General features: G+C 37.7%; 1 protein-coding gene across 3 annotated transcripts in view; it reads right to left on the reverse strand.

Moving 5' to 3' along the window:
* LOC126588753 (plant intracellular Ras-group-related LRR protein 6) overlaps positions 1–19260 on the reverse strand; it is a 65081-nt gene extending 45821 nt beyond the window's left edge. The window contains exons 1-21 of one of the 3 annotated variants that reach the window (XM_050253849.1): positions 19014–19258; positions 18784–18847; positions 18532–18668; positions 18364–18450; positions 17305–17380; positions 16949–17023; positions 16729–16798; positions 16484–16561; positions 16315–16375; positions 16085–16163; positions 14918–15008; positions 14313–14373; positions 14167–14234; positions 13787–13857; positions 13443–13580; positions 12754–12858; positions 12380–12504; positions 12100–12196; positions 11226–11300; positions 10773–10828; positions 10638–10662 (exon numbers count right to left, since the gene is read on the reverse strand). In XM_050253849.1, coding sequence (XP_050109806.1) covers positions 10650–10662; positions 10773–10828; positions 11226–11300; positions 12100–12196; positions 12380–12504; positions 12754–12858; positions 13443–13580; positions 13787–13857; positions 14167–14234; positions 14313–14373; positions 14918–15008; positions 16085–16163; positions 16315–16375; positions 16484–16561; positions 16729–16798; positions 16949–17023; positions 17305–17380; positions 18364–18450; positions 18532–18668; positions 18784–18847; positions 19014–19078 — 1692 coding nt within the window. In that variant the 5' untranslated portion in view covers positions 19079–19258 and the 3' untranslated portion in view covers positions 10638–10649. Of the gene's footprint in view, positions 1–8006; positions 10147–10637; positions 10663–10772; positions 10829–11225; positions 11301–12099; positions 12226–12379; positions 12505–12753; positions 12859–13442; positions 13581–13786; positions 13858–14166; positions 14235–14312; positions 14374–14917; positions 15009–16084; positions 16164–16314; positions 16376–16483; positions 16562–16728; positions 16799–16948; positions 17024–17304; positions 17381–18363; positions 18451–18531; positions 18669–18783; positions 18848–19013 lie in introns of those variants that run through there. The other 2 variants (XM_050253848.1, XM_050253850.1) reach the window with 2 other exon arrangements.
* Between the last annotated feature and the right edge of the window lie 7392 nt (positions 19261–26652).

Raw genomic sequence — 26652 nt, forward strand, 5'->3', positions numbered from 1 at the left:
TACAAGGCACGGGATACACGTAGCACCATTATGTACTCTTAAATTATCTATGTAAAACCTTTGTTAAATCCAGCATGCACAAATGGTAACCACACTGACGGGTGGCTGTGAAAAGTTGAATCTTTATTTTGGAAAAAAACTGAGGCTAAAACATGGCAACAGACATAATATGAGGAATAATAGCATGATGATATTATATGCCAACGTGAAACCACTATATCAAGTATATTACCAAATCCAGATTCTAAGATGGTATCAGAAATCCACGTCATTGTCATCACACCACAGACCAGTAACGAACTTGTCACCATCACATGCCTGACCCTACAAAATTCGAAAACATAACATATCATACTCCTTCCCATAGATAAATATCATCATGACAAGTTCTAACTCACAATTGTAGCTTACCAACTACCAAAAAAGAATAAGAGATCTATAAAAGTGAAAAAGAACCATGCTAACAGCTAAGTGTATGGTGAAAAGAGAACCTAGGCAGCTACATCTATAAGAACTTATGATTTCAAATCCAAATAGATATATTTGGAATAAAAAACGAAGGCATGTATGTTGCATTACATGTAGCTTGCCGCATAGATTGAATATGGAACTGAATAACAAGCGAGTATGATGGCCTCCACTATTGCAAAGTCGAAAGACAGCCACCATCTTGAAAAGACAGAAACACAAAAAGAGTTCAAAATCTTGAGAAACAAGACTGATCAATAAAATTGTGTAACAAGAAAATGGCTCGCTGATTGAGATGAATAACTAGACACACATTGTAGACATTGAAATTTTGGTAAAATAAATGTTGACCAATGCATTAAAATTACAACATCCACTCATTTCACCGACATCATTCACTTACTTCACCTACAACCTCCACTCACTTTACCTACATCATCCACTTACTTCACCTACAACCTCCACTCATTTCACCTACATCATCCACTTACTTTTCAAAAAAAAATTGTGGTGGTGATTCATTCTCAAAGCCTATAAATAGGCTTCTCCATCAAGGTATCAAAACACCAATTCACAAATACAAAAACCAAAGAATTGCTCCTTGAAGCTTTGAAACTCCAAAGCTCTCAAGCTCCCAAATTCCCAAGAATCCCAAAAGATCAAGAAAGCTCTCTTCGTTCTTCTCCAAATCCTTGAGGCAACCGCTCATTCAAGATCAACCCCCACGACCCTTGAAGAAGCCCCTAACCGCTCATTCTAGACCAAGCCCCAATGGCCCTTAAAGAAGCTCCAACTGCTCATTTAAGATCAAGCCCCAACGGCCCTTGAAGTCGCTCATTCAAGATTAAACCTCGACAGCCCTTGAAGAAGCTTTCATCCGTTCATCCTAAGATCAAGCCCCAATGGCCCTTTGGATCAACAACATCAACAAATCCACACATCTATTCTTCAAGATCAAGCCCAAAAGCCCTTGAAGATCTGTTCATCCCCGTTCTTCAAGATCAAGCCCAAAAACCCTTGAAAACTCGTTCATCCGTTCTTCAAGATCAAGCCCAAAAGCCTTTGAAGATCCGTTCATCAACTGTTCTTCAAGATCGAGCCCCGAAGGCCCTTGAAGAAACTTCCAACTGTTCATCCAAGATCAAGCCTCGACAACCCTTGGATCAACAACACGTCAACAAACTAACATCTTACGGAGATCGCAGGAATTTCCGTGTTCACAAATTTGGCACACCCAGTGGGACAATCTCTACCTCTAATCTCTTTCTCTGTTCAAGAAATCCAAAGCACACCTCTAAAATCAATGGCATCAAAGGAAGGACAAGCTGTTCTCGCAACCATCTGCTCTACCTCCATTGAAGAACAGTTGGCTCAAATGAATGAAGCAATTGCAAGGCTCACAAAGACCGCGGAGGAGAAAAACTTGCAAATTGCCAGACTCATCAACCAATTAGAGGCGCAGCATGACGTGAAAGCAAAACCAAGCTCATTTCCAACCAGGAGGACCGAAGAAGGTTTCGACCCAAACACCTACAAGCTCATGTCAAAGGCTGGGTACGACTTCGCTTCCTCTTCAAATCTTGGAAAGAAGGTTGCTAACATCGTCAACGACAAAGAATGTGACCTCACCGAGACTCAAAAAAAGTTGAAGAAGTATGGTTACGGAGTTGACAACAAAAAAGCTGGTATTGGCTTCACACCAAATGCACCCGTGAAGATTTCAAGCAAAGCAAAAAATGCGAGTTCTCAACACATCAGCGTGAGCATTGAACAAGATCAAGAAAAGCCTAAACCCGCCCCTCAAACTTCAATCTTTGATAGGCTGAATCATTCAAAACCTAGAATTTCGGCACTTGATCGCATCGGTGGTCGAGACAGAACTTCCGTATTCAAGAGACTTAACACGCCAACACCCCAAAGTTATGTTTTCGAAAGGTTGTCAAAACCTAAGAAACAAAACAACACGCCTAACACTCCTCTACGACGGTCGGCTTTGGACAGGCATGAAGAAACCAAGAAGTCTTTTAGAAAGAGGAAGACAACACCAAAGGAAGAAAAACTCGACAGTCTAGCAGAAAAAGACGATGTTCGAAGCTTGATTCCTTCAAGGATGAAGCGCCAAGCAACTATAGAGGTTGACACAAAAGGACCACTGAAGGTAAGGAGGCGCACCATCGTCCACACTGGCCAATCTTCACGCCAACAAGCCCAAGAAGACGGCACTGAAGATGAGGTCCAAGATGTCATCCCCATCACGATCCAAGAAGACAAAAAGATGAAATCCTTGAGGAAGACGTCACTTCTAGCTCTTTCGACTCAAAGTCTTCACCTCGACTGTTTGGGGCATGCTCCAAGTCAAGTGAAGTTGAAGGATGAACTCATGCCATTCCGAAGAAACTATACGAGAAGCATACGTCTTATCCACAAGTGCACCAATTGGAAATGGGGCAAAACAGCCCTCATTAACCTCCAAAGCTACATAAAAGTGTTGAGGATGATGAAATTTCAACACAAAGATCGTCCATCCCCATAATGATGCGCGATTTCTTCCCCGAATACTTCTTCAATCACTCGGTCAGACTTCTTGCTATGAAGATGGCGAGGACCGCTTCTCCAAGATCGCTTAACAAATACAACCAATGCTCCTGGTCTGCACGAGTATAAAAGGCGACACCAAAGCTCCTCGTTCGCACTAGCCTAATAGGCGACAACCAACGCTCATGGTCCGCACGAGCATAAAAAGGCGACATCAATTGCTCAATGCCTGAACGAGTTGAAACTGCAAACAGCACCAAACACTTCTGGTCCGCACGAGCATAAAAGGCGACACCAAAGCTCCTGGTCCACACGAGCATAAAAGGCGACACCAAATGCTCCTTGTTCACACGAGTATAAAATGCGACAACCAAACGCTCCTGGTCCTCACGAGCATAAAAGGCAACACCAAATTCTCCTCGTTCGCACGAATATAAAAGGCAACAACCAAATGCTCTTGATCCGCATGAGCATAAAAGGCGACACCAAAGCTCCTCGTTCGCACAAGCCTAAAAGGCGACACCAAAGCTCCTCATTCGCACGAGCATAAAAGGCGACACCAAAGTACCTCGTCCGCACGAGCCTAAAAGGCGACACCAAATCTCCTCGTTCGCACGAGCCTAAAAGGCAAAACCAACTGCTCATTGCCTACATGAGTTAAAATTGCAAATGGCACCAAAGCTCATTGCATGCACGAGCTGAAACTGCACACGGGACCAAATGCTCATTGCATGCACGAGTTGAAACTGTAACACGACATGATGCTCCTGGCCCACAAGAGCATAAACTGCGTACGGCACACCACAAAAAAAAAGTTCAAAAATCAAAGAGGCAACAGGGCCATTCAGAAATCGAAGAGGCAACAATGCCACTTGTCTAGAGATCAAATAGGCATCGTTCTCAAAATTTCAAAAGCCGAATTTTCTAGATTACAACTTGTCGGCACCTTTCACACGTAATCTTAACTTTGCGGAAATCACAGACGACTTTGTCAAAGATTTCTGACAAAGTTGAAAACGCGTGAATCTTACTGTGTTAATTACCCAACAGTTGCTGACAAGAGTAACGGAATAGTACCACTACTCGGTATTGGGAAATCCCCATATAGGTCGACCTCCGTCGTCTATGGCAAGGCAGACCCACAAAAAATGCCTAACTCTTCCTCATCTCCGAGAGTGCACTTCCAACAAAGCCTCTCGAAATACTCAGTTTTCTTCCTCCCCGAGAATGCCTCTGCAAACAAGTCACACCAAAGCAAAAGTACCTCATATCATCAGGGTTGAAAGCAAAAGTATCTCATATCATGCTTTTCCCCTGTTCTTTTCTTTGGCATTGTTTTTACCTGCATGACAAGGAAAAAGAGAGCAATCAGTCGGAACTTGAAGTCAAACTTAGTCAGGAACCAACTGCCTCGAACCCTTCCCTGATTGGTTACCTAGCATCGCTCTGCCGGGGAAATAGACAAGGCAGCAAAAGATACCACATCTGCCTAGAGAACAGATAAGGCAAGTGAAAATGATACATTGTGAAGACAAGCTCAACAAAACACTTGTCGATTCATCTGCTACTACTTCAAAAGCAAAAGTATCTCATATCATCAGGGTTGCAAGTACTCTAGATTTGGCATACTTGTTTTGACCCTCAAATTCTTGAGTTGACTCGCTAAGGCGTTGTGAACTGCACATGTCGATTCACCACCCTTGAATCAAATCCATAAAGATCAAGCCACCAACGGCCCTTGAATAAATCACAACTGCACGTGCTGATTCATCCTCAACTAAGTCGAAGATCACTTGCCACGTGAAACCGCTCGTGGTCCCATTTCCTTCAAGATCAAGCCACCAACGGCCCTTGAAGAAATCACAAGCCTGATTCAAGATCAAGTGTCCACCACCCTTAAATCAAATCCTTCAAGATCAAGCCACCAACGGCCCTTGAAGAAATCACAAGCCCGATTCAAGATCAAGTGTCCAGCATCCTTGAATCAAATCCTTCAAGATCAAGGAGTTTCATTTCGTTGCCATCTCAAAGTTTAATATGCTGTGCAACTTATTTCTCTGTTGTTTGAATCCTTCTGAAAACAAAATCATTATGTTATCAAATTAAGATTTGAAGAATTTCAGCTAACACTGGTTCTGAAATACTGTCACAACAGATGAAGAAAAGGAACGGGCTTTTGTAAGGGGTTTCATTTCGTTCTTTTTGTCCAAGGTATCTAAGGAAACTGATGCACGATATATGGATTCTGTCAATGCATGTGACCCTTCTAAAGTTGCTGCTCAACTGGAGTCCGTGCTGTTTGAAAACTGGGGTTTCAATGAACAGTCGAGGAATCGACTGTAAAGTATTCAACTGTGTTTTGTTGCCTCCATAATCCTGTGAACAAAAACTTCCGTAGGCAAGTTCTTCTGGGAGAGATCTCCTCAAAACAGTTGGTCAACATGTCTCCAGATGAGGTTTATGATTACTTGTTTTAGGCCGCCTAGTGATGATACTCGGAGATGCATTACTCGTTTCCATTGATTTCAAGCTCTGGCCATTTTGTAGTTGGATCGGTTGACAAGCAAAAGAAAAAGAGTCTGTTTTTCTTTTATGGTTGCTGCTCGCACTTTTGTTACCAAATGTTTTGTGTTAGAGTATATATGGTCATCCTTAGAATATTTCTCTATTAGTCTATTATGCTCAAGTGTTCTTCCACTCTGTGTAAAAGGATATTATATATGTGTGAAATTTGGTAAATGGGACTTGTTTTAGTTAGATTGAGATTTTGCCACCGACTTCAAAACTAGTCTCAGTTTTTTTATTTTACAGAAGGCATCGATTCTTGAAATTAATGCATGTTTTAGGCCACACCATAAAGGGTCGGGTTTACAGACGGATATTTGATATTTCACTCTCATTCATATGTTTTCTTTACAAACATTTCCTTTCAACTAGGGTTTTGTTTTCTTTACAAAACATAATGACAGTTTTAAAAATATTTTTACAACACATAACACATCCACTATGCGAGCTTATGGCTCGTTTGGCATGTGCTTTTAAATGACTAAAAGTGCTTTTGGAGAAAATATTTCTGAGTTTTAAAAGTACTTGTTATGTGCTTCTCACTTGAGCCACTTCAAGTGCTTTTCTATAACTAACTTGCATTTTTACTAGGGCTTTGATTCCAAAAACAATTTTATGTGAAAGCGCTTTCAGTCGTTTAAAAGCACTTACCAAACGGGCTATTAATCGGTCGTTTCCACTCAAAATTTCAGATGCTGGGAATTGCTATTGGTATTAAGATGTTTCCTAACAAGTTCGAAGAACAAAGGATAACATGTTTGTATATTAATTAATCCGAAACAAAATTTTGTGTTTTTGAAGCCAAAGAGATCCAAACAAGATTGGGCAAAACATGAGGGATAGAGAGATGAGAGAAGCTAAGGTGTATTCTCTTGTCTTTCTCTCCTGATCTCGTGCTTTTATTTACACTAATGATCATGCTGACTTTCTTGTCTTACAAGTAACATAAAGCTTATAAGTATTTGATCTCCAAATCGTATTGGGATTCACATGGTTCTACGTTTGCAGGTGATTAAGGTTGACCATGAGGCTCACGGTGTTGACGCCCCAGAAGATGTTGAGAAGACTGAATCTCAAATGCGTGGAAGGAACTTGTCTTAAGAGTTCCTAGTTTGCAGCAGTATATCAGACCATGGAAAAAAGAGTATGTCTTCCGTATATTCGTAATTATTGCGATTGAAGCTGTTAAAGTTTTTCTAAGGGGTTTGCCGGCATGCTGTTAAATCTACTTTTGCATGCTTGGTCCATGTGGATGTTAAAAAATTAAAAATATATAAAAAATTTATAAAAAAATATAAAAAAATAAAAAATAAAAAAACTACCTTGCCGGGAGTCATCATTTCATAACTTTTTTCACAGCCAAGCATGCAAAAGTAGAACGGCCAAGTTATGATTTTGGTCCCTTTAGTTTAGGTGCAATTTCATTTCAGTCTCCGTGGTTTCAATTTTTGCTATTTTTGGCCTACAGATGACTCATTGTTTCAACCTCGACCCAATTTCAACTAAATTTTCTGACGAAACTAGCATATGTTATGATTATACACTTGTCATTCACATGCTAATTATGTCGAAGAATAGACAAAATCATGTAATCGTGCTTAAAATGAAAGGATGAATAAGCTACATGTTTAAAATTACGAAAATTGATAATTACGCGAGTGTATTCTCTCCCAAACTACATAAGAGAAAGCCAACATTTTTTTTTATTATACAGAAACGATATTGGGGGATGATGGATTCAAACTCATAACCCTAGTTGCAAAGAAAGAATGCCCAATAAACTGAGTTACAAGCCTCTAGCCGAAAAAATTATAACTTTATAAAGTTGAAAGTAAAAAAAAGGAGAGCCAATAATTAACCACCCATTTAGTACTTTTATATAAAGCTCAAAGATCATCAGCACATTCATGTTGTTTGTTTTGAAGAAAAATAAACGAACATGCTAGTCAAAGTAGGAGAGTAATCACAACCAACCCGTATCGTGCGTCAACCCAAAATTTTCAACAAAGACTCAAAGTTGAAGGCTTTGCTTCTTGCGGAGGTTGTGGTTCCGTGACCAACTGGACCTCCGTTATGAAGGGAAGCACCGACAGCGAGTCGTCGACAGAGAAATACACGAACCCAGGCTGAACGAGCCACGAACAAACGCACCCTTAGAGTGCAAAATCTTCAACCTTAAGACATTACTAATGCACCCATATTACAGTATCACTAGTTATAAACAATACAAAGTGCCAGGACAGCACCAAACACTTAGCAAGATAAACAGTAGAAAGATCGGAGTTAAAACATTTAATTGCCACTAAAGCATTCAATGCCAATGTTTTAAAGAGCGAGGGCGATGCCAAGGCATTTCATATGCTGCGTAAAACAACATGAACTAATTTCATAGGCTCAATGCTCCAAACAAATCCAAAAAATACCAAGGTAAAACAATATGAAAAAATGTGCAAAGCAAGCACAATCCAATCCAAGAGTCTCCATGGTAGTTTTTACACGCATATATTAATGTCTACAGAAAAGGCTCTGCTAATTAAATGTCATCTAAAAGCCTAAAACCACTGCCAGGGAATTAATTTTGTCAAATTCTTCTACAAAACACACAAACAGTTCCCGGATAGCATAAAAACCTAAGCATGATATCAGTGCAAAGTTAAAACATTTCATTGCCACAAAAGACATACAATGTTACATAAAACCGGCATAACTTAAGACCAAATTCAAATGCTGCATAAAACAACACGAACTAAATTCAAATACTCCCTCATCTCCTTCTTCCAAGACCCTAGGGTTTTCGTTGTTGGCCGCGACATGGCCGCCGTCGCCGTCTCGCAGAGGCTCAAATCTCACAATCAGATCGAGATTAGGAACACCGTCGTCGTCCCCTTGACCGCTAGCTCGTTGAGGTCGACGGTGTTCCTCATCTCGATCTGATTGTGAGATTTGAGCCTCCGCGAGACAGCAGCCATGTCGCGGCCAACGACGAAAACCCTAGGGTCTTGGAAGAAGGAGATGTGGGAGCGTGGCGTGACCTTGCCGTAGTTCCAGGTGAAATGGTGGTGGTAGATGAGGGTGTGGGACCTGATGTTGAGGGTGAGGAGTTGGTACGGATATTCCTCTCTCTCTCTGTCTGAGTAAGATCTGATTGTGAGATTTGAGTCTCCGCGAGACGGCGGCAATGTTGCGGCCAACGACGAAAACCCTAGGGTCTTCGAAGAAGGAGATGAGGGAGCGTGGCGTGACCTTGCCGTAGTTCCAGGTGAAATGGTGGTGGTAGATGAGGGTGTGGGACCTGATGTTGAGGGTGAGGAGTTGGTACGGATATTCCTCTCTCTCTCTCTGTTCTCTTACTCAGTTTTCAGTTGCAAAGAAAATAGAAAAATGAGGTAGCAGTGGTCAGTGCAGCTTTATATAGTAAAGCCCATAGGTTAGAGCGAGTCATAATTTTACTGTGTTAACTTTTACTTTTACCCGTGTTATTGCTCCTTTTTTTTTTTTTTTGGAAGAAGGAAATTAATTTAAGGAAAAGCCTCAATAACACTCGAGGTCTCAAGAGTCGTACAAAAGAGCGTTTTTTGCTTGGGCAGGAAGCCAAACATATAAATTAGTACAATTATGCTCAAGGACGGTAATAGCATCTGCTATGAAGTTTGCTTCTCTAAAGATTTGATTCCATTTCACCAGATCCACGGTACCGCATATTTTCCCGAAACTGCATCAATAACAATCTTCGAGTCGTCTTCCACCACAATTTTTCTGATTTAACGTTGATTGGCCGAGAGCAAAGCATCCCGAAGAGTTTGAGCTTCCGCTGATGTTCATAAATGTCAAAGCTAGAATAACAACTTTGAGGATAGTGCTATCCACACTTATTTTATCTCTCACGCAACCGTCTCTATTTACAATCGTTGGATCGAATAAATTGAAAAAAAATAATAGGCAAAAATTAACAAAAATGAAGGGTAAAAAGAGGTATGTGAGTTATACTACGCTTCAAAATATATAAAAGATGGTCACCTATTTTTCCATGACATTAACTTGAAAATCACCAAAATTCAAAATAAAATCACTTTCTCTTAACACCTAAATTCCCTCACATTGAAAATTCCTTAGAATGTCAAAGTACCCATTTCTTTATAGCCCCTCTTAACATCAAGTTAACTTGTCGTGCAAGTCAGTGCTACAAGAACAGGAAAAATCTATACTCTGCTGTCAATAATATTATTTCTGTAAAATTAAAATGTGTATTGGTAAAATTCACATGCACCCACAAGTCAAGCTCCAACGACAACACCCAAAAAACAAACAAACAAACAAACATACAACTGATCTGGAATTTAATTAGGCGGGGATCCAAAAGTGAAGAAACTAATCATACCACTCAAATGATACAAAGCTGCAATACACCGAGCGGAACAAGTGTTGCGGTCTTCAAATCAAGATCTTGGTCACATGAAAAGAGTGGAGCGAATCTGGACAATTAGGGAGCGAATGCAAAGATGCTAGTCTTCAACAATTTTGTCCTTGAGATATTGCAGAACAGCTTTGGTTCCTCTATCTAAAACCGTCCTCCGGATACTGTTCAAGTACATAAAAAATAACATGAGAAGGGTCAATGATGCATAGGAACAGCAAGGAATTTAGAACTCCGGTAATCATTGCAATGAAGTATATTCAATAGGTATCATTCTATTATCAATGGATTGACGTTTTAGTAGGAAGCCCGACTGATTAGCACGCAATTGGAAGGAATGTATTGCCTCGCTGACATTTTTACCGTTAATGTCTTTTAGCTTTTTAGAGGGAATTTTCAACTTCCTAATGAAATAAAGCAATTGATAGCAAGAGACTATCCGGGGTGCATAATTGTAAGAACTCAAGCAGACATATTTTGAGCTTGGGATCACGCCTCAAGTTGTCTTAGGCTAATAGATGACTGTTGCCTTGCATTTTTGTCCACCGTCGATCAGCCACACACAGGTGATTTCCATACATCCTTAACCGTATTTCCCAGATAATCAAGGAGTTTGGCATTGAGCCAGTGACAATCCTAAAGTAACTTGACTGACCTAAAATTTATCTCAGAGTCCTTTTCTTTTATATGCGCAGCAAAATTTTGTACTATTTAAGTTTAACACCACAAAAATACGGAATGACAGCAAACCTTCCAGTAACTAATAGGAAATGAGGAAAAAGTAGCATACCTTCTTAATGGATTTCCATCAAGTCTCAAGGCTTGTAAGCTAGGCTCAAGCAACCCCTGATCAAAGGAACACTTTAGATTAGAATAGATCACATACGTTATGTGAGCTAGTAGACAACTTAGGGAAGACGTAAGGCAATCCATTAATGAAGAAAATCTTAGCTACAAAAGAAACAATTCAATCAATTATCTTTTAGTTACTTTCATCAGGACCGACCCCAACCATTGCAGGACCATACTTCTAGTAACATAAGTTCTGGTGCAATGTTTACATCATTGCTACCAGGGCTCGAAATAAGAAATATCTCTACAAGTTGGGTAAAGCTCTATATATCCGATCTTTTTATATAGTCAATCATATGAGTCTACAGAATCTTCTGTTCTCTATAATCAAGAAGTCGGTTGTCACAACCTAAGAAATCAAAACATTTGTGAAAGCTTTTCATGTACTGACCAACTCTGGGGGAAGCATCGATATGTTATTGTCAGATAGGCCCAGCTCAGTGAGTGAAGCAAGATTTTTGAACTCCTGCACGCCAATATTAACAGGGATAATCAAGAATTCAGATCACAATTAACGTACCACAAGAAGGAATTCTTTGAGGACATGATTTATGAACTGAGAACCAAAATCTGACATTTAGAGCATTTCCTTGGACTGCCAAAGGCAAGCCCCAGGATTTTGAGGTGTCCATTTTTTCTGAAGTACATAAAAACTTAATATGTACTATATGCGACGTGAAACATGGAAATACTTTAGCTGAATAAAAATACAGTTTTTTATTTTATTACATGAGACTTGAACCTAGGACCTAAACTTTTACCCAACTCCTCACAGTGCCCCATGAACAAAGGCTCTTGGGACAAGAAAATGACCTAAATTTAGTGATGTCATTTTAAGAATACTCCGCTTATTAAAATTTACGTTCTAAAGAATGATTGTTCTTTATTTTGTATAAATAATATTTCCTCGTTTAACAAATTTTTATTCCTATTTTATAAATAATAATTTTTACATAAAAACTTAATTTGTACTATATGCCCTAATGACAGCCACAGCTATTCCTCACAAGGTGCCTCCAAGACTGGCAGGCATGGTTGCAACAATTAGCATTTTTTCTCTTTTATTTGCTTTCAAATTCTTTTAAAGAAATTTTATCCAAGGAGCTAAATCCAACCCTCCCTCCTATCGCCTCATGAAATTAGGACCCCCCTTTAAACTCATAATCTACCACTAATATCATAAAACCTCTACAGCAGTCTCCTTGCACACTTTTAAATTTAGAGATATTACTGTATATTTGTTTCTTAGGCTAGGAATATATTACCACTGGAACCGATTGGAGGGAATTTTGGCTCAAGTCAAGGATCCGCAGTTGCTGCAAACTCAAGACTTCCGATGGAACTTCTCTTAGCTGCATTCGTCTATCAAGTGAAAAAAGATGTAGCTTAGCCTAAAACGGAAACAACGAAAATAGATGTATGCAAACATCAGTGTTGTTATTAGGAACTTCAATATCTACAAGCACGCAACGCATTCATATATTATCTCTATGTGTGAGTGTGTGTGTGTGTGTGTGTGTGTGTGTGTGTCATAAGTTCACTAACCTCAAGTAAAGCTCCTGCAAATGTGGTAAGCTAGAAAATGCGGGATGCTCTGGCAATGAAGCCACATTACCACTTAGATCTAGAATCTGAAGCATAGGGGCTGCTTGAAATCCACCTGGTGGAATCTACAAGTCAAGAAATAAGGAGGGTCCTTGCATCTTTTCGTTTGATATACAATGTTTGACCCATTACTTGACAGATTAAGATTTTGGAATGCATTGGTAATAATATATATCATGGTATTAAAAGGTTTGTTGCGAGAATTGTATTTGTCATGAACCACATCCCTTATTTGTTTACTAAAACTCTAATAACTCATGAAAATATATTGACAAGACAAGAAAATGACGATTGGACCAGCTACATGTATTTACCTGTCTTAGGGGATTATTGTCCAGCTTCAAACACAAAAGATTAGGAAGCGACTGTAAAATTGCACCTGGCCAATCTGTAATCTTGTTCCTGGATAAAATTAATGTCTGCACATTTGGACAAATATAAGGATGACTTAAAATGCAGATTTAAAAAAAAAATAAGCAAGTCATATGATCAATTACTATTCATTACAAAGATAAAGTACTTAGAAAGGAGAAACAAATATCAAATTATGGAGGCCTGCATAACCACAATTTGTATACATCAAGCAACTGGAGTTCAAGTAATACGAAGATACATCAGTTGCTCACTATAATTTTTTGTATACTCTGAAACTTTTGCAACCAAACCCTATCCCTCTTATCCTAATTTAGAATTCCCTAAACAGCCTATCTATTACTCTTAAGATATTTTTTACATCCCCAGAACAGCGGCCCAAAGCGTAGTTTTCTTCACGATTTCAATTTAAACCATTTGCATCTTCCTAAACTATCTCTTAACCTTTTCCACCATTTAGCCTTACACCTAGACAATGCATAAAGCTTCGGAAATCAAGCCACAAAATAATTGTAACTAGTAGTATCACTAAATCAGGGAAAAAATTACCAGTAAACATGCACTTCACTTTATGAACTTCATCATTCATTCCCTCACAAGCAGGCAAGCAATAAGTATAAAGATACTTTACCTGAAGGTTGATACATGATGAAAGTTCAACTGGGAGCTCTTGGATGGAATTCCTAGAAAGATCAACTTTTATGAGCTCAGTCGACTCCCATACCTCTGATGGGACAGCACTCAAACCCACCCCTTCCATCGAAAGTTCCTGAAAGTAGAATCATTTTGAAGTGCAACAGTCCAGCATCAGAAAGAAAGATTACAAAGAAGGGTGAATCTGAGCTCTATACTAGACATCTAGAACAACCAATACAAATATCAAAGAAAGGAAAAAGGGTGGGCATGGACAGCAAATCAAGCTATAAAATGACCATTTGTAAAAAAGCTTATCTTAGAAAAAATAAAAAACAGCACCTTTGAAGCGATAGATAGTCGAGCTGCCATGGCAATCACATCCTCTTTTCTTGTACTTGTACCTTCAGCATCTATATCACAAATCTTGAATTAAATTTACTTAAAGACAAAAGTTGGTTGAATACTGTAAATCATGGTGGCGAATTTTTGGAACTCTTACAATGTTGTAGATTTCTCTGTGATATACTTCCAGAATTGAATGATTATTATTAGTTGTCAAATTAGAATTAGGATGTTTAATTCTTTCCAAGTTTCATACATTCAACCAGTAAAGCTAGTCTATAATCCCTTCTAGAAAGAAAAAAAATTGTAAAATTAGCCTGTTTGAGAGGCTATAAAAAAAAGAAAATGGTCATGCATGTGTTGTCAAATGAACATACCTTCATTCTCAGAAAGTCTACTTCGAAGATACTTCAGTAGAGTAGGAGTTGATCCAGAAACCAATGTGCTGGGAGAGGAAAAAATATGTTGGATAACACTTACTTAACAGAAGCACAAAATAATAGGGGCCAAGAAGATGCCTCACCTACGAAGAGTTCGTATTGGATTTCCGGTGAGCAAAAGTTTCCGCAGCGTAGTCATCTTTCCTAAACAATGAATAATTTTCATCAGTTAACCATAAGAATTTGCAAAATTGGATTTAAAGATAACAGAAGGTAGGTAGTAGAGCTTTTCTGAGTATGATATACATAAACATCCAAGGTTTACTCATCATTCTATTTGCCCACCCTCCGCCATCCCACTAGCATTAGAGCTTTTCCTGAGTTATATGTAACTAAACTTCATCATTTCATTATCCCATCCGCCCACCCCCACTCCGCCAGACGTGCAAATATAGTTAAGACTAGTGCACTACTAACTTGTGCCACTTTATTATTCTAAGATTCCTTTACCAAAAAGAATTAGCCCCAATATTTGGCATAGTCTAATATGTTTGGCGAAGGTACGAGAAGTACCACTTTCTTTCTTATATGATTATCAAAAATATCAATTCTTTTAACCAACTGTAAATTGCGTCAACAAAAGTAGAATTCTGATCCCTTCATAACTTCCAAAGTGAAATTACCATGAGACTTTTTTTACAGCATCACAAGTCATACGGGATTAAATGGTATGAATTGTTAACCTTACCCAATTCAGGGGGCAATCCAGACAATGAATTGTTTGAGAGATTCAACAAAGAAAGATGCAATTTACATGCCTCCACTGGATACTCCTTTAACTGCATGAAGTAGTTAGCACAGAATTCAAAATTTGTTATCCAAAGATGATGCAGAACATGCAACAGAAGAATCGTGGAGTGGTTGGAGTGTCAAGTACCCAAAGGAAATCACATTATTAATTTGAATTGCCTTTTGGAAATTACTGAAGTCACCTTCAGTCAATTCCAGCCTACTTAGGATCTTAATTAGTCTCTCTACTAACTTAGCTAGGGTTATCCATATCATCTCGCCCCCCCCCCCCCCCCCGGGAATTGATATGATGAGTTCTCTCGCATCCAAAACCAATAATCACTGAATTTTTACCTCATCTGCAAGCATGCCTAGTGGATTTAAGTTGTTATTGTCTGTGATTGTACTTTGTAGCACTGTTCCACACTGCCTAAGATGGACGGTATATTAAACCATGGGCATCCTTTCCTAGTATGCCGGTTTTAAGGATAAGTTTGACCCGCAAATTTTACATGGTATTAGATAAGGTGTGCCTCATGGATCGGTCGGGTTCGTATCTCCTATCCAGCGTGAAGGGGGAGAGTCAAGTCTGCAATTCTGGCACTAAGGGGGGGTGTTAGAATAGTCTCATCTCACCTTGGTACCTTTGGGGTTTTCACAGTATTTCCGAATATGCTAATTAATGTAAACACTCAAACTTCAAACTGGACTTATGCGTTAAATAGTCCATATTATTACAACGTTTATGTTCTCTAAGTGCACATCTAATTGGACAAATCAAAGACGATACATCAAGGTAACACGTGAATGCATGGAGATCTTAAGGAGTTGTAGTCCTGCTTATCAAGTAGTAGTACAGGTGATTAAAACATTCCAAAATATTGCCATGTACATGTGCTGAAAAATGTATTCAGATCTTAGTTTCTGCAAAATTAGTGTGATCTAAAATGAAAGGATGGCTATTAAATGATCACTTCCAAATAGACTCATACAGATAACTCAACAACACATTAATTATGGTGAGATGCAAGAAAATCACTTATAAACATGTCTTGTGGGCATCAATTGTTTTAAGAAAGACAATCTTCACATTTCTGAAAAAAGATAAAAATGAAATTCTACCTACCTGGTTGGATTGAAGATCTAAAGTTCCTAGATGAGAAAGTGCGCTCATCTCAGCCGGTAAGGTAGACAATGCATTGTTCCTAAAATTTGATGTATAAGTGCAAGTAAATCTCAAAAGATGCAAAAGTTATCTATAACAACAACAACAAAGCCTTTTCCCACTAAGTTACTGCAAAAGTTATCTATAAACTCCATATCCTCAAAAAATTAAAAGGATCGTGTTACTGCTACCCCATATAAATCTCCGCAAGAGAAGAGCAGCCCATGATTGAAACTGGGATTGATGAAATTTCTGCAAAATTCGTAAACGTTCACAACTTATAAAAAAAAGGTGAACAAATTGGCTCATATCATGCCAAAAAATGATTCTTTACGGTACGTCCATTAAAAAATGACTCACTGTTCTGATGAAGGTCAAGACGAATGAGACGAGAAAGACTTCCAATATTCTCTGGTATTCCACCCAGCAGATTTTTAGCTGCATAGGTTCCAATAACAAACAAATTTTCAACATATCCAAAGATGTGCAACAAGAAGTAAGCACTGAATTAGCAACAACAACAACAACAACAACAACAACAAAGCCTTTTCCCACTAAGTGGGGTCGGCTATAAGCACTGAATTAGCAAATCTGTAAATATTTACATGCATTGAGTTCTGTAAGCTTGGTCCAAGATCCAATCAACTTCTCAGATAAGATTGTTAGCTTGTTACCCTGGCACAGGCAGATGATACAATTTCGCATTTTAGGTCCTAAAGTTTATCAACTACTAAATTACTAATGATTACATAAAAAAATAATAATAATAAGGAAAAGGCATTAAGTCATCATCCCCAGGAGCTAAAGTTACAATCTTGCTCATACCTCCATGTCTAATTTCATCAATTTTGAACAGTTCGCCAGATCTTCTGGCAAGCTGATTATAACATTATTTGACACCTGCAAAAAGATTACCATATAACTTAGTTTATCTCACATTCGAATATGATGTTAGAAAAAAAAAATGAAATTATCCTTCCATACTGAAGGCAGCTAGTTTATAGAATAATAAAATGAAACAAATACAAAAAAGTATAAAATTCAGTCACATGCATATAGATTCGGGCAAAGGACAAGAAGTTAAACAACCATACCACAAGGCTGTGGGACATACTGTGTCAAATTTTACCCGCAACATGGCTACGCCACCACATAATAATCAACCTAATTCAAGCAATTACCTTGAATTCTGATAGATCTGAGCATCTTCCAAGTGAGCTTGGGAGTTCTCTCAGCTGATTGTTCGAACAATCAAATCTGGAAGGATCACACAACAACTTGATTAACCTAAAACTTCTGATAGGCTACACTCTGAAGTTACTAATAAGAGTAATGATACCATAATCAGGAGATTGGATGCAAGGTAAATAATACGTTATATGACCACTTTGTAAAATTGGTTTTGTGTTGGAAAATGAGACAGCTAGTTACAACAGATGAATACTCTTAATTTTGTTATGGTTTCATTTCATCCTAAAATAAGCCAAAAAAATTCTCCTATTATGCGAAATTACTTAAATAGGCAAGTTCAGAAAAAATAATCGTGGATTTAAAAATATTAGGTTTCAATTGCACAATAAATATCCATCATTCAAAATAAAGTTGGACACTTATTTAAAAAATGTCCTTCATGTAACAAAGTGTACGGTGTACTTTCCTCTTATGCTACGATCGACATTGAGGTCTTAACAGTTTTAACACTCTACTAGAGAACAGTGAAAATCCTTTGGTTAATGGTTTCGGATTTTCTTTCACTTCCATTTCAATAATTGGCTCTTTCATATTCATTTTTTACCTCAAAAAAGAACAATTCCAAGAGCGTATAAGCATTTATGGCAATACTAGGCAAACAAGGACCAAGAAATCCATTTATAATAAAAAGCAGCTTCTTTTGGGTTTATGGTACTTGAAGGCCAGAAGTGGCCATAGTAGATAGTGATAAATGCAGAACCTAATTTTATGAAAAATAACGATAAGCGCGCGCGCGCGCACACACACACACACACACATATATATATATATATATATATATATATAGAGAGAGAGAGAGAGAGAGAGAGAAGAGCTAGCTTCAATCGGTTGGATGCTATCCATGAAACTACCAACTAACATAAGGCATGCACACAAAGCCATTTGAAACTTTCTTTCTTTCTCATTTGTTTTAAACCAGTTACACCTATTGGTATTTTTTTCATGTATTGAAAAAAATATGTAGGGATTGGAGAAGAATAAAACCATACTTGACAAGAGAAGTTGCTGATCCAATTTCCTCAGGCAGTTGCAGAATTGAGTTGAACGATACGTCTAACGATTTCAGCATGGTAAGCCTGCCAAATGGGATAGAGATTTCAACAAAACACAAAAGCAACAACACATACTACTACAAATTACTCTGAAACAAAACTCACTCTCCAATCGCAGCCGGAAGCTCGGAAAGCTTGTTGTGGCTGACATTCAACACAGTTAGCAGAGGCAAATTTCTGAGCTCATCTTTCAGTAATTCAATATTGTTATGGGCTAGAATGAGCTTCTGTAGCTCCACAGCCTGAAATCAAGCAAATGGGTCCATTACTCTAATTCCGATCGAAACGAATCAAACTTTGCGAATTCGAAATGGCCATTTCACGATTCAGAGAAAGAAATTAAACAAATTTAATTACCTCCCACCATTTCTCATCGTCCCCAACCGCACTCGTACTCTTATATACCTCATCTGGCACTTCCCTGACAACAAAAAAAAAACCCAGTTCCCATATGAATCCAATGAATCTAATGCGATGGAAATTTAAATTATTGCAGAAGATAATAATCGGGAGCGGAGCAAAGATAATGAGGTGGAGATGGATGATATTTTGTGTCTTCTGTAACCGCAGATCGTTCGAAATGTTACCTGAGAGAGCGATTTGAGAGGTTGAGAGAACCGGAGCTTCTGGCAGCTTTGATCACCCGATCCATTGGCCGATGAACTTGGCGGAATGCGATCGCTTATTGGATCTGCAGTCTCACTGACTCAGGTGCTACTTTTCAATCTGTTCCATGACGAACTGAGCCTGCTAACCAGGTTGCAGTTAGTAATTTGGGCTTACCCCATAGTATGGTGCGAATCGTTCAAATTTGTTTCGGAGCCGTCACTTTTTAAAGTATGATTTGTTAGTCATCTGTGAAAATTTTACTTTGAATAAAAAATCATTTAGGACTTTGTTAAAATTCTATTATTTATCAGTCCCACATTTCAAAAATTGCTCTAGGATTTTAATAGATTTTAAAATCAGAGTGTAGTGAATTTGGGTTTTAAAAAAGAATTATGAATGGGTAGGCAAGTTAAGATTTAAAATGATTTAATACATCCAAATTCAGGGATAAAAAATTAAAATTATACATGTATAGCCTATATGTTTAGTGAGAATGTCAAAGATTTGCTAGGATTTTAATAGATGAAGAATTTTCACGCTATAGATGAACAGTCTTTAAGCTTAGACAGAAGAGGAACGTATGGTTATATTATGTGGTTGGTTTCCCTCGGCTGCACCAGTCTCAATACAACTCAGCGACTCTTCCCTTCAGTCTACTCTGTCGGCATCCCAACTTTGCCCTCCACCAACTACAATCAGATCCGTTGTCGGGTCAATCAGTCTAACGATTCTTACTCGCCCCTCAACTCTGTTCGAACTTCAGCGACTGTCCGTCCACTAAAATGACCTTGTTTTTTCCTGGTTGTGACTACGAGCACTGGCTCATTGTCATGGAAAAGCCCGGTGGCAAGGGTGCTACGAAGCAATAGATGATCGATTGCTATGTTCAGACCCTGGCTAAAGTTGTTGGGAGGTAATGAGTTCTTTGAAACATGGCAATATGACATATGTTGTTATATAAGAAGAGGGAATTTTTTTTTTTTAGTGTCCCTCCACTTGGATAATGATATATGGCGTATTTGTCCGTGTTTCATATACAATAAAAGATCTCTTGTGATTAAGATACCGTATCACCGTCTGAGCATGATGATTAGTATGATTTTGAAAGAAATATTTGCCAACGACGTTACAATTCTGCTTGGCCAATTTTTATTATTTGAAGTTTTATTTGATGTTTAATTTGTTTTTTTCAAAAAGGATTTAGTAGGTGAGGCACCAATTCAGTGATAGGAAATCTAAATTGGATGCGGCAACAAACAAGTTTAACATGTATTAAGACTCTAAGAGAAGGTGATTAAATTAATTAAGTGGATTTCAACTGGTTAGTGGGGAGCTGTCTCATCTTCCACACCAACCACAATGACAACGCGGACCGAGAATTTTATTATAAATAATACATATCGGTGTAGTCTTAGTATAAATCTTTATGGAATTCTATAATATCTTTTAGTTAGTGTTGTATTTAAAACGTATTACTTGAAAGATAAAAATTCTTTATTCCTTAATTACTACTATAAATAAAATCACAATAGAATGATATAATACACACCTCATAATTCACCTATTATATCTTCTCTCTATTTGCTGTCGCGCCCTCTCTTCATCTCTTTATAAATCTTCAGTTAAATATCAGAATGCTTTTGCTGACACTTAGAGACTGAAACTGAAGGTTCGTGGAGGAGGTTCTTCTACAACTAGCATTCAAAGACTTCATTTCGTTTCCAGCAAAATTAGGTTCTTCTAAAACACAAAATTGATATTTTATAAGCCCATGTTATCAAGATGCATGAATTCCCAGTCTTATTATTATATATATTGCTTATATGGTTCAATATATATAAACATGTTCATGCACACGCAACTACTATTTTCATATTTTGATTATGCAAATTTGCTATATTATGCTACATTGCTATGTTGAATTATGGGAGTTAAAGAAAAACAAGAAAATAGAAGCACTAACTAAGGTTTTAAAAACTCTAAAACTGAAAAGAAAGAAAAAAAGAAATAATGGCTGAGCCACGCCACCTTGCATGGTATGGCCTAAAGCCAAGTCGAGCCGCAACATCGAGCAGAGCCGAGCCTGCAACTCCTACTTCAAGGTTCTAAAAGATGCTAGGCTAGTCGAGTGGCGAGCTGGGGCCTAACGCCTAGGCAGATTAGGCGGATTTAACTAAATCAGTTATATTTCATGTAAATAAGTGTATGTTTATACTTAAAATATATATAATTTCATCAAAAACTACAAAATAGAATGACACATATATTATGAAGTATTGGAACATAATGAAAACATGGAAAACAAGCATATAATGTGTGCTCATTTAAGTATTCAATAAGTATCTTACAATTTATTGAAAAAAAAATAAAAAGCAAATTGAAATTTATCTATTTTCTACCCAAGTGAGTCGCAACCTAAGTGGGTCTGGGTGGGCTAGGCAGGTGCCTAGACGGTCTAGACGAGCGCCTCAGCAAGTCTAGGCGTCATTTCTTAATTTTCAAACGCCTAAGCATTAATCGGGGCGGTGACCAGCTGCCTAGAGCCTAGATGGGGCCCAGGCGACGCTAGGAGGGGATTTTTAGAACAGTGCCCAAACTACGTGGTTTTGGCGTCTACTGTTGTGCTTTGAGCCCAAGCTCATTACTTTGGACTTTCATCATTGCAGCCTGCAGCTGCCCCCTAGGCTTTTGTCTTCTTGTTGGTTATGATGATGCTGGTTACTTATCTGACCCGCACAGGGCACACTCTCAAACTGGTGAACAAAAATATCCCCTTCATTTGCAACTTCTAGTGTTGGATTTCTAGTTTGCAACTGAATTCCTATCATGATAGTTGCTGTATTTTCACTTGTATATTCTTCTTTTGAGGTGCACATTTGACATATTCTTAATAAAACAAACAAGAAGAAGAAGGCACCATAAGTAAATTCGATCTTTGGACACAAGATATTCAGAATTAAGAAAAGGATATCATTTTATTAGCTTAGCTTTAGGAAAGTTTATCTCCATTTGGCATAGGGTTTTGACTTTGTTCTAAAAATCAAGTGGTTCCTTCACATTATATGCAAACATATATGGATCACATACTTGCCAAATAAAGGGCAAAAATTGGTCCATCTCGAATGTTATACTCTATCATCTCGCTGCACTTTGATTAATTAGGTCGAGATTCGAGCTTAGAACTTCTTTTGCTATTAAAAAAATAACGAGTTACTAGGCCGAATTGTTAAATTAATTCTTCCTCACAAGGAGTGATCGCGACCATGCATGACCTTGCATAAACTATGTTAATTTAGCCTCGATGAGTGGTCTTGGTTAATTTCAAGAACCCTAGCTATGATATGATATGAGTTTGACATGAACCCTTGATATTATGAAAAAAACTCAAAGCTTATTTATTGAATAATATCAAAGCTTATATAGTGACCTTTAAAATAACATGATACTAAAATAACAAAGTATCCTAAAATCTTACCAACATAGTAAACCATAGAAATTGGCCTAAAATACCCATATATTATAGTGAGCAATATATGAACTCGTAACGACTTTATTTTCAAATGACAAGTGATTATGGGTCCAAATATGTAAAACTTAGATTTAACTGTAGAATATGCCCCTTTCAATTTGACATTTGTTCTACCTGCCATTGCATTTACCTAAACAAACACTAAAAGAAGGAAAAAAAAAAACAACTTGCCCACTCAAAACATGACATGAACTTTCCACTACTCCAATTACAATCCACTTGAAGATGGCATGCAGCAGGAAAGAATCGTTGAATTGGGGGTGAGGAGTGTTAAGAATGAATTCCACATTCATGAGTAGAAGGACCTTGCATGTGCTTATAAGAGGTTGGGCTACTCCCAATTTTGTCAATTGGTTTTATGGTCGAACCTCAACTTTCTTCAGGGACTTCGTCGCAAAAACTTTTCCATTTCACTTGTTTAAAAACTTTCTTGGAGCTTCTAAGGCGGGATATGATTGAACACACTGCATCTCCATGAAATGATTTATTTCTTCACTTTCGTTAATTTATATTCATCAACATCAGGTTTGCTAATTTTCATAGTCATTGCTATTAACATATATTTAGGACAAGACCTTGACACAAGATGTTGTAGATGTCAAGAGGGTAGGAGATAGAATTATGGTAATCAATATTGTAATAGGACAAGAACTCATCAATGTGATTAGTGCGTACGCACTTCAAGTAGGGTTGGATACGAGTTTGAATGAGAAATTTTGGGAAGATCTTGGAGACTTGGTGTAAGGAATTGATCAGACGGAGAAAGTATTTATAGGAGGAGATTTAAATGGACACGTGGGCAAGGAGACAGGCAACTATGGAGGTTTTCATGGTAACCATGATTTTGGGGAGAGAAACGAGGATGGAGAAGTCATCTTGGATTTTGCAATGGCATATGCTCTCTTATTAGCCAACACCTTCTTTAAGAAGAGAGAAGAACATGTGATCACCTACAAGAGTGGGTCGTCAAAAACACAAATAGATTTTCTTCTAATGAGGAAAGATGATCGTATAACTTGTAAGGATTGCAAAGTTATAACTGGAGAAAGCTTGGCTAAGCAACATAGCTTGTTGATGATGAATGTACATATCAAAAGAGAGAGAAAAAATAACAATACCTGGAAATGCCTAAGGACTAGATGGTGGAATCTTAAAGGAGAAAAACAAGCCATTTTCAAAAAGAAAGTAATCACCCAATACGTGTGGGATAGAGAGGGTGAAGCTAGCCAAAGGTAAGATTCCATGGCTAGTTGTACCGAAAAGTAGCAAAAGAGGTATTAGGAGAGTCCAAGGGAAAAGAAGATGTACAAGGATGAGGATATGACAATATGTACAAGCAACTAGATACTAAAGAAGGAGAGTTGGATATTTATAAACTAGCTAGAGCAAGGGAAAAGAAGACAAGGGATCTAAACCAAGTGAGGTGCATCAAGGATGAGGATGGAAAATTTCTTGCTACAGAGAATGTTGTCAAAGACATATGGAGGGGTTATTTTCATAATCTTTTCAATGAAGGATATGAAGGGAATACTTCTTTGGGGAGTTGAGTAACTCAGAAGAGTGTAGAAACTATTCCTTTTACCTCCGAATCAGGAAGGAAGAAGTGGTTGTAGCTTTGAAAAAGATGAAGCATAGAAAATCAGTGGGCCCAGATGATATACCGATCAAAGTGTGGAAAGTCTTGGGAGAGATGAATATAGCATGGCTCACATACATTTTCAATAGGATTTTGAAAACGAAGAAGATGCCAAATGAGTGGCGAAAAAGCATTTTGGTGCCTATCTACAAGAATAAGGGCGACGTACAAAATTATATGAACTATAGGGGTATTAAGCTAATGAGTCATACAATGAAGTTCTAGGAGATAATCATTGAGCATAGATTGAGGCAAGAGACACGGGTTTCGAACAACCAATTCGGGTTTATGCCAAGGTACTTAACCATGAAGGCAATCTATCTCTTACGAATATTGATGAAAAGATACAGAGATAGGAAAAAAGATTTACACATGGTCTTTATAGATTTAGAAATAGCGTATGATATGGTCCCAAGAGACATTATTTGGACGATTTTAGAGAAGAAATGAATACGAGTAGCATATATCAAAGCTATAAATGATATGTATGATGGAGCAAAGACTGTCATAAGAACTTATGAAGGACAAACCGAAAGCTTCCCCATAACTATAGGGTTACATCAAGGCTCATCCTTAAGTCCTTACCTTTTTGTATTGGTAATTGATGAGTTAACGGGACATATTCAAGGTGATATTCCTTAGTGTATGCTTTTCGCAGACGATATAGTGTTGATAGATGAAACTCAGGAAGTACCAAAGAGCGACCATTTTCGCTACCTAGGATCTATCTTGCAAAAGAACGGAGAATTAGATGGAGACCTCAACCATAGCATACAAGTTGGATGGATGAAGTGGAAGAATGCATCCGACGTGTTGTGTGACCGTCGTATGCCACTGAAGTTCAAGGGAAAATTTTATAGGATGACAATAAGGCCGGCGATGCTGTATAGCACAAAATGTTGGGCGGTGAAGCATCAATACATACATAAAATGGGTGTAGTAAAGATGAGTATGCTTTGTTGGATGTGTGGGCACACAAGAAATGATAAGACTATGAATGAGAATATATGAGGTAAAGTAGGAGTAGCCCAAATTGAAGGAAATATAAGAAAAAATCGATTATGGTGGTTTGGACATGTGCAAAGAAGGCATACTGACGCTCCGGTTAGAAGATGCGACTGCGGGACAGATGTCCAAGGCCGAAGAGATAGAGGAAGACCTAGGAAAACTTTGGAAGAGACTCTAAGAAAACACTTAGAGTACTTGGATCTAACGGAAAACATGACACATAATCGAGCGAAATGACGTTCTAGGATTCATATAGCCGATTCCACTTAGTGGAAAAAGGCTTTATTATTGTTGTTGTTGTATTGCTATTAACATATATTTAAGGGAACTTTAACGAATCATGGTACTGTTCATTTTAACGAAAAACCACATTTTTACACTAAAAAGTCAATTCTGATACCATTCACTTTACCCTTTATTTTGTCATTTTCGTTAAAACTCAGAGTTTTTAAGCCATTTTCATTAGTTTTTCTTATATCGAAACATGTTTCTGGACCTCTAGTATTGAAGTTGACGTGAAAGCCACTTTTTGCTTAGGATTTTGGTTTGACATTCGAAACAAAAGAGAGAAAGAGAGAGAGAGGTGTAAATATGTGTAGTGGTGGGATGACATATTGGTCAAGGAAACATGCAGTGGTGCATATTGCATGGAAGTGGACCAGTTGATCGATCGACAGAATCACCGGAATATGAATGAATGATCTCAGCTTTCACTGCTGTACAACTTTGATTTCTTTTTGGTCTTGGCATCTCCAAAGCTCTTATGAATGAAGAATCTACTAGTGAGGCCCATCTTGGTCAAAAGGCCGTCTTGCTGATATTTCTTCCCCATGAAATGCCATGCATTTCTAAAGTCAAAATCCTCTATTATGTCTGAGGTTGGATATTCTTCATAATATTCGATGATATGAAAATAAATAAATAAATGACAAAGATTGAAAATAAAATTTTAAATAGTCATGAAATTAAATCCAACAACTAAAAGACTTGTATTATTGAAGCCGCACCTGATAAAGTTAGTCTAACGATATTAAAAACATATAGGTATTCTCTAATTTGAACATAATTTAATAGTGCAATCATATCAACGCATAATAGTTTACCTTGTCAGTATAATAGGATGTCTAGAATGTTAACACAAATCTTTGACTTGAAACTAACTTTGACGGGTAAACTACACAAAACTATTTCAATTATAGATTGAATCATAATCTCATAATATTTTAAACATTTCAATGTTATATCTTAACTTATGAATTTGTGGCAATGTTAGATCTCTATTAAAATTTCTGTCAATTTGATTGTTAAATGATGACGTGGGTAACCTTGTAGTTGGCCAACTAAAATAAAAAAATTAATTAATTATTAATTTTTATTTAACAATTAAAATTAATTAAAAAAAAAAAAAATCCTTCCTTCGTCCTCCCCTTTGTCTCTTCTCCGT

The sequence above is a fragment of the Malus sylvestris genome, chromosome 11, assembly GCF_916048215.2.
Source record: "Malus sylvestris chromosome 11, drMalSylv7.2, whole genome shotgun sequence".
Taxonomy (NCBI): domain Eukaryota; kingdom Viridiplantae; phylum Streptophyta; class Magnoliopsida; order Rosales; family Rosaceae; genus Malus; species Malus sylvestris.